The 9,290-nt window shown below is 43.0% G+C and overlaps 1 protein-coding gene across 1 annotated transcript; it reads left to right on the forward strand.

The window, feature by feature from the left end:
* Positions 1-570: 570 nt before the first annotated feature.
* LOC130195229 (proteoglycan 4-like) lies at positions 571-3,345 on the forward strand. Its single transcript, XM_056416646.1, has 4 exons — positions 571-590; positions 984-1,073; positions 1,578-1,691; positions 2,091-3,345. The coding sequence occupies exons 2-4, from the start codon at positions 1,058-1,060 to the stop codon at positions 2,567-2,569; spliced, it is 609 nt and encodes a 202-aa protein (XP_056272621.1). The 5' UTR covers positions 571-590; positions 984-1,057; the 3' UTR covers positions 2,570-3,345.
* The last annotated feature ends 5,945 nt before the right edge of the window (positions 3,346-9,290 follow it).

Here is a 9,290-nt window from a genome sequence, read left to right on the forward strand (position 1 = left end):
CATGGGTTCTTTGAAGAACCATTTTCTTAAATAGTTCTTCAAATAACCTATAAAGGTGTCTCAAATGAAAAAAATGGTTCTTCAGCAGGTACTGGTTCTTCATAAAACCACAGTCTTTTTAAGGAACCATTTAAGAACCATTATTATTCTGTGTGTGCCTTAAGGGAACTTTGCACATTGAACAATTCAATGGCACTTAATTTGTTGAAGCCATAATACCCAAGAGATGAAAGATGAAACGTGATTATTATAGAAGTTACAGCTACTCTACATGACCGATGGGAAGAAGGTAGACGAGATATGAGGAACCCCGTCACACCAAACAATACAACCTCTATAAGGACCATAAGTTGATTCTCTTATGGAGGAAGGATTACTCTTTTGGTTGCCGGATTGTTGGATTAGACGCGTTGTGGACAGTTGTCCCATGAGTCCTGATCACGGAGCTCCCTCTGATCTTCATCACCAGAATGGGAGCCAGGAGTGTCCCCAGGGCACCTCCAGGGCAGAGCTGCTTCCTCCAGCCCCGTCAACATGGAGATGTCCCGGCTCACAGGATCGCTCCGAGAAAGCACAATCGGTGACCGACGGTACGTCTCGATAAAACCATTAAGAAGGAAATCAGGTGTGATTGAGAGGAGGCTCGTAGCTGTCTGGGTCCTTCGTATGATAACAGCCCCAAATATTAACATCTCAGGGTCTTTTCATCTTTCTCACCTTCATCATTATATTTCATTTTGCTGACGCTTTCATCCAAAGTGACTTTCACGTCACATACACACACAGCTACAGGGAGCAATTCAGAGTCTTGCTCAAGGACACCGACTAGGGCAGAGATTTAACCACCAACCCCCTGATTGACAGACGGACCTGCTAACCACTGAGTCGCCTCTTTATCACCTTTATGATCTTTGTTATTTAAAGTTGATGAGTTCAAAAGTTGATTTAACACCTTTAGTGTGTGTGTGTTTGTGCGCCTCCAGAGAGTCTTCCTAAGCCACGCCCACACTTGAAGCCCCTCCCACAACGCAGAGCCGTGTCTGTCCATGAGGACACTATGGCCATGACACAAGGTGAGGCGTTGACTTGTTATTTATTAAAGACATAACAAATGGTAAAATAAAAACAATGTTACATCAAACCACAGGTCTGTGAAAGTTTTATCTAGAGATTTACAGATGGTAAGCTAACCGGACAAGGCCAGATCTCTGTCATCCTGAATTACAACATGGCAGTCGGCTTCATGCAGGAAGTGATGTAACAACAGATTTGTTCTTATTTAGTTCGGACCCAAAAAAACATTTAAATTAACACGACATGAATATCATATTATTTATTTTAGATAATGGTTGGATCATCAAACAAATACTAATGGACCATTGATCCCAATTCTACAGTAACACCATGTACTGCCATCTGAAATCCAATGTGGACTTTATTTAACGTACATTTCTCTGCTGCTAAAGTTCTTCTTCTTCTTCTTCTTCTTCTCCCTCTTCTTCTTTTTCTTCTTCTCTGTTTCACCCTGTTTGTGGCTGTAACTCTCAAGCTCCTCTATTTGTCTCCATCTCTCTCAGAGCTGAAGGCAGTGTTGCAGAGATCCCCCATCCGTTTCCGTGGCAACAGAGGAGACCTGCCCACCTGCGCTGAAGATCCAGCCGGTCGGGGGAAAGCACAACGAGCTCAGGAGGGTGAGAGAGGCGTTTTATAATGCTCAGAATCTTTCTGATTCTGTTATTCATTCTTTTTCAGTTCAGGATTCGTTGGCTAATGTAAAACCTGGAAAAGTCCGGGAATTTTTAAATGGTTATTTCCAGGCCTAGAAAAGTCCTTGAAAAAAAAGTTTTTGAAAAGTCATGGAAATTTGTATAAATATTATATATAAATTATATAAATATATAAATATTTATTCTTTTTAATGAAACTATTGTCTCTCATTCATTTGTGTCATTAAGGTATATACTCGTGTATACACCGAGATTTCACAAAATGTTTGGTCATGGAAATTTAGTTTAAAGTCATGGAAAGGTCATGGAAATCCATTGGTCAACATACGTATGAACCCTGTCTTTTGCTCTCCATCCATCCAGCCGGTGACACCGCTGCCCAGAAGGAGAAGCTGAAGGCTCAGCGAGGAAGGACGGCAGCCGGTACCAAGCACCCTCCTCCGGGAGAAGAGGAGACCCCAGGCTCTGGTCGTCCCTCCTCTGCAGCTCAGGCTCTACATGAAGCGTCAGCGCCCCGACTCTTCAGTCCGACCCTGACCCACGGCCTGGAGAAGAAGCCTCCTGGTCCACCCACGTGGGAGAAAAAGAGCCCCCAAACTCTAGAAAAACTGCCGGTGTCCCCATCACCCCGAGAAAAGAGCCCGAGCACAATCCTATCCGGATCGCCGGAAAAACCCAGAGTGAGCCCTCTGACCCACAAGAGTCAGAGCCCCGGCACGGCACCGGGCACGGCACCGGATGTGAGAACCAGCACACAGAAAGGAGGAGAGGCGCTCTCTAAACAGCACACAATGAAGGCAGAGCCAGCAGACCAAAGGACTGAGCCCCCTCTGTCTGAATAACACACACACACACTGAGATCCGGAAGTGGGAGGGTGTCCACGAGGTCCTCCAGTAGAAGTCGGCTGCTGTGTCCCAGAGGTGTTCCCGTTGAAAGCTAAATGGGATGGAGAGCAAGCGGTTAGTGCGTCTCGTTGTTGCTAGCTTATAGCTAACATTTGCTCGACTGGATGAATAAACCCGTTTTTTTTATTGATTAGAATTGCCCAATCGCAGCATCTGTTTGAATGAGTTATATATTATTGGTACAGATCTGACCACTGGCTTGTTATTGCAGTCTGTGCTTCTTTACCCCCAAACAAAGCTAACAGATGTTAGCTGCAGGGCTAACAACACACCGTGTGTCTTCTGACTGAAGTCAACAAACAAACAGGAACTCTGTCACAAAGATGTTGTCGTCTCGTCGCGTTGATGAACTGCTGCCGTAAGTGAGCATTCACGTCGCGTTTTTTAAAAACGAATTCATTGTTAATTAATTACAAGAGCAATGCTGCACCTGTTTTTCAAGGCACGGCCAATCAGAGCTGGTTGATATCTGCTCTTTCTGCCGTAAATAACAGTCTACGGTAAATTAATACATGATAAATGAATCATCTTTAGCAGGCGCCAAGCTCCGGTTCTGCAGAGTGAAGCCAATGTGAAATGGATTCTCTCTCCTGACCACCAGGGGGCGACTCCTCTGGTTGTATAGAAGTCTATGCTGCATGTGTTAAAGCTGCATTCTCTCTCCTGACCACCAGGGGGCGACTCCTCTGGTTGTATAGAAGTCTATGCTGCATGTGTTAAAGCTGCATTCTCTCTCCTGACCACCAGGGGGCGACTCCTCTGGTTGTATAGAAGTCTATGCTGCATGTGTTAAAGCTGCATTCTCTCTCCTGACCACCAGGGGGCGAGTCCTCTGGTTATATAGAAGTCTATGCTTCATGTGTTAAAGCTGCATTCTCTCTCCTGACCACCAGGGGGCGAGTCCTCTGGTTATATAGAAGTCTATGCTTCATGTGTTAAAGCTGCATAGTTTCAAGTCTTCTTCAATACAGCATGATGTCATCATTTAGTACATTATGGTAATTTAGAGTCAAACAGACCATAAAGCAGAATATGCTTGAGGGCTGGGCTTACTGTGATAGACACAATTCTGCCGCTACCGCATACGGTGTCTCTACGTCACTCCTCTGTATTCCAAGTATGATGACTCCCGTTCTTTGGTTGCAACAACAAAAATCATGGTGACGGCCGTAATCCAAGATGGCCGACAACTAAATCAGACTCAAACCTTCAAAACGGTACAGTCCGCAAACCAGCGGGTGATGTCACAATGACCACGTCCACTTGTTGTGCACACGTCTGTGCATTTTAGTCCATAACTACCTGGAGCTTTACTCTCCCTTAAGTCTGCAAGACAAGCAGTCATTGTTTTTGCTCAAGTTTAAACATGTTTCACTGCTTTAACTCTGCACCACCCAGAGCTAATCTGCATCCTCGCATTAATTAGAATCCACTTTGCATTCAGTGGAAACACCTTTCCGTCTGAAACGGGACACAGCTAGCTACAGCTCGATGAGCATCGGCTGGCAGGCCGGGAATTCTTTGCTGACGCTCTCCACTGAAGGGATTTTATATCACCTTGTTGTCATGGTGGAGGTGGGGGGGTGGGGGGTCGGCCTTCTGTGGTTCTAACTTCTCACTTGAATTATTTTTTCCCCCAGAACATGAGCAAGTTCCAGGAGAAAGACATCGACATATTTCATTGTGACTTAGTTTGAGGGTGATTTACTATTATCTTTTGACATTTGCATGATGTTTTAAACAACACCTTTTTTTCTTTCCCATTGGCCGCGTGTTAGCGTTAGTTTGTATTCTGTCAATCAAAGTCATCACTGTTACTACTGAGGTCCTGCAGCAGTTTAATAACGCTTTCTGTCCATTGTGTAAACCGCATGAGTAGAAGAAGTACAACTCCACATCCCATCGTTCAGTTTACTCATGTCCTGTCAACAAAGTGAGAGAGTGAGCTGGAAATAGAGGCGCCTTGCTCAGAGAGATCATGTAAAGGGTCATGAGAAAGAGTTGGTTTGTTGTGCTCATACATAGTACTTGATCCATATACATGTACAATAGTTTGAAATGAAGCTAATCTATCAGGAAGAGGCCGTAGCGCACACAGGAACAGACAGTTCATTGCAAACGAGGACTCTGGCTCGGTGATTGGTGCGTGAAAACAGTGCAATAGTATACATCATGATTTTAAAATAAAAAACGTATGATAAATAACAATATGAGTATGTTAGAATGAGTCTGTTATGCTGCGTTCACACAAAAAACAAAAAAAGCGTTGCAAATATTCGCAATGCTTTACTCGTGTGAGTTTACTCGCTTGACTATTTGTGGCTTTGTGCGTCAATCGCACCTTATCTAGGGGCTTATCTCCGTGGAAACGGTTATCATTTCCTCCATCCACGACAGAACTAACCACTAGTTCTGCTTTATACTTGTTGAGGATATCCCACAAACGTCTGAACATCCAACCCCCTCGTGTTTGGGTTCATAACATTAATATCATATATATATATATATACATATATTTATACATGACATCTCGCGAATGAGGCAAATTGCAGCGCAATTCGCTTCATTCGCAACCATTCTCGTCTGTACAAAAATTCTCAAGGCTTTTGGTGTGAACGCAGCATCAGTCCTCCATCGCTGCAGTTCTGTGGATCGGGAGGCGAGACGGGCAGAATGAATCAGCCATTCAGATGTTACGTCGCTGCAGGACCTCGGTCGGTCACTGTCCTTGTCGTTGTTCGAGGTCCTTCTTCACCCTCCGCTAAGAAGAAAGGCGAGGAAGGAAACATCTGTACACTTGGAATAGCATTTCCTAAACTCAAGGTCTCTCGAGACCAAAAGGTAGAACAGCATGTTCAGTCCTTAACATCCTCACCATATGAGGTGCAGTGAGATTATTTTGTACATCCAGTCAGCAGAGCAGCAGACCTTCGAATTAAAATGACAAATGTAGGCGGAGCCTAGGGGGTTTGGAACCAGGCAAATGCTAAGCTACATCGAGCTGATGGTTTTCATAGGATTTTATAACAATGTCTGAGAGTTTTTCTTTCAAATTCTGCTCTTGCTATCCGGTGGCACCCAACATCTTGATGAATTAATATAGAAAATTAAAGAAATATATTATTTTCTCACAAATTGTATGCATTGAAATTGATGTCAAATCCATTTCCTTTTCACAGTGTCCAGTCCCATCATGCCATCTTAGAACCTCACTGGGACACTAACGCTCTGCATGTTTCTGCTGTGTGTGACATTCAAATCAATTCAGGTTCAATCATTCCGATACACAACCACACACACGTCATCACCACCAGGATTTAAATATAGAAGCCCAGTCCGAGCAGATATTATGTGAGATGGTGTCAGTGTGTCTGGAGAGAGCAGACCTCAGGTCAGCCACATGAGCCTCCGTCTCACCCTGGGGAAGAGTTTATTTTCTACCCTTGTGTTTATTTTTTGCCTTGCACGCACACAATATGTACAAAACCACATAAAGGAAACAAAAACAAAGTTATGAACAGAGTTTGAATCCATACCTATACTTGTTAATAATTATTAAAATGATGAGTTGTCATTCTCGTGTCTCTTGTTTTTCTTTCTGTCTTCTGTTTCTAAGAACAAAGAGCCTGCATTAATGAACTGGAACATTGTATAACATTGTTTTCCGTGTTTTTGTATCTCGACCTATGAGACTAAAAATCAGAATGTCACTTGTCGTTTTGACCCTTTTCTTATATTACGGAACAGATGTACACAACATTTCTGGCCTGACATTTTATTGGACCATGTGACATTATTATATATTCCAATTAAAATATAGATATATCGATGCTCAGTGCTGCTTTCACTGGAAGTTGTTTTACTGTGTTCTGTTGCAAGCAACATATTTATTGATCACCCATTTATTGGCATGGTGGGCTTCCGTCTGTCACAACCTGTCACACTCACTGGGGCCAGACGACGAACAATATTCAGTTACAATATTCAATTCTATTCAGTTTCTAAGAGGAGATAGGGGCTCAGTGTATCCTAAAACATCCATAAGGAGAGAGAGAAGAGGAGAGAGGTGCTCAGTGTATCCTAAAACATCCATCAGGAGAGAGAGAAGAGGAGAGAGGTGCTCAGTGTATCCTAAAACATCCATAAGGAGAGAGGATAGGAGAGGTGCTCAGTGTATCCTAAACGTCCATAAGGAGAGAGGAGAGGAGAGAGGTGCTCAGTGTATCCTAAACGTCCATAAGGAGAGAGGAGAGGAGAGGTGCTCAGTGTATCCTAAACGTCCATAAGGAGAGAGGAGAGGAGAGAGGTGCTCAGTGTATCCTAAACGTCCATAAGGAGAGAGGAGAGGAGAGGTGCTCAGTGTATCCTAAGCGTCCATAAGGAGAGAGGAGAGGTGCTCAGTGTATCCTAAACGTCCATAAGGAGAGAGGAGAGGAGAGAGGTGCTCAGTGTATCCTAAGCATCCCCCAGCAGCCTATCAGCCTATAGCAGCATCTCTAGGGGCTGGACCAGGTGAACCTGGTGAACCTGGTTCAGCCCTATTAAAGAGGAAAGTCTTAAGTCTACTTATAGCCTTTGATCTGTGCCTTCATTACATTGATACATCCTTGTAATGTTTAGGGAAAGTGTATATACATATATATGTTGCAATGTGCATTATAGTTATTAGTTGTGAGTCAGTCATCCCCAGTGCTTGAATTTGTCTTTACTATTTTTGTTTACTTAACTTTTCCCAAAAGTTAGGTAACAAAACATGGCTACAAAGTAGCTCTACATCCACATTAGAAGTGGTGGTCTCACATTGATTTATTCTTAGCTGTGCTCCATTTCTCTTGTGGCCCTACTGGGATCAGTAAAGCTCTACTGGTGTGGTTTGTCGTGTCAAAGAGCAGCTCCCAGTTGAGCAGCAGCCCTGTTAAATACAATGTGGGATAATAATGAAAGCCGGTGATATTTTAATAAATTCATACACATACACTCTGTATTGATAGCAGGCTGTCAACTGGACTTGGGCCCGGTCAACAGTACTTTTGTAAATAGGATTTTTCCCTAAAAGAAATCCCATCCATACTGAAAAATAAATCTCTTTCCAGACAGAAATACACAAAACCAAACTTCATCAAAAGTAGCCCAATTGTGCAGCAGTGGGAACACTGGGACACACGATGCCAGAGAGGAGGAGGCAGTCTGTCTTTTACCCTACAAGGTATTTAAGTGACGCTTTTATCCAAAGCTACTTACAATCATGAATGATACATGGTCCACGCACACCACTCACGTGGTGAAAAGGGCCCAACAACGCCTGTATTTCCTTAGGCGACTGAGGAAATTCAACATGGCCCCCCGCATCCTCAGAACATTCTACACCAGTACCATCGAGAGTGTTCTGACAGGTTGCATCACCGTCTGGTACGGGAACTGCACCGCCCTGGAGCGTAGGGCACTACAGAGGGTGGTGCGGTCGGCACAGTACATCGTTGGAGGTGAGCTTCCCTCCATCCTGGACATATACACCAAGCGGTGCGTGGCCAGGGCCAAACGGATGCTGAAAGACAATAACCACCCGGGCCACAAACTGTTCACCCTTCTACCGTCAGGCAGGCGATACCGCAGTATCAAGTGCCGCACAAACAGACTGAGGGACAGCTTCTTCAGTCAGGCCATCAGGCTGCTGAACAAGGACTGAGACCCTCATTAACACTACACACCAGAACATATTCTGTGAATATCTATGGCCATGGTGTATATTTTATTACATTGTTTATATATATATATATTGTATATATATATTGTATGTATATACATATATATATATATAGTCTCAAAAAGTGTATATTTTATTACATTGTTTTATATATATATATTGTCATGATGTATATTCTATTACACTGTTTTATATATATATTGTTAATACTTTCTTCTTTTTTGTGTGTGGATATTGTATAGTTTATTCTCATTCTTATTCTTTTTTTAGTCTGCTACTGCTGTCGGGTGTTTTGCACATAAGAATTTCACGAACCGATTATACTTGTATAAAAGGGGATGTGACAATAAAAACTTGAAACTTGAAACTACATTCATACACTGTAGACACAGCTAGAGGGTCAGGTGACTTTCTAAAGGACACATTGACTAGAGCAGGGATTGAACCGTTAACCTCCTGATTGAAAGAGGAACCTGCTAACCGCTGACCCACAGTCGCCACAATTTATATGCTGAACCGCCGATCCTCTGATTGAAGGACGACCCGCTCTACCACTGAGCCACCTAACCTTTGACACTTTATTGTTGAGCTGTTGTGCTTCCTAATGCCAATAACGTGGTTGTGTTTTGTTGCTGCATTTGTTTTATTTAGTTGACAATATTTCTGTTGTTTTAATATGTGTTTTGTCCAATATGATGAAACAGTCCAGTTAAACTGTATATTCCACTTACTTGAAAGGGAAAGTTAAAGGCACAACATTTCAGTGGTAGCTCTGGGTGAGAAAGATATTGCCATAAGTGGTGGGTAAGAAAATGGCTCCATGAATAAAATCAATATAGATATTATATTAAAGCAACAGAGACATAAATCAACATGGTGTGAATCTTTAAATACAACCCGCTTTTTGGCACATTGGGATCAGATTGACATCACTTCAAAGAATGAGTGCCATC

The sequence above is a fragment of the Pseudoliparis swirei genome, chromosome 6 (assembly GCF_029220125.1).
Source record: "Pseudoliparis swirei isolate HS2019 ecotype Mariana Trench chromosome 6, NWPU_hadal_v1, whole genome shotgun sequence".
Taxonomy (NCBI): Eukaryota; Metazoa; Chordata; class Actinopteri; order Perciformes; family Liparidae; genus Pseudoliparis; species Pseudoliparis swirei.

What these genes read in the sequence shown, in the direction of transcription:
- LOC130195229 (XM_056416646.1), top strand. An exon ending in AGCACAACGAGCTCAGGAGG is followed by an intron (nt 1,692 to 2,090) that starts GTGAGAGAGGCG and finishes CCATCCATCCAG; the next exon opens with CCGGTGACACCGCTGCCCAG.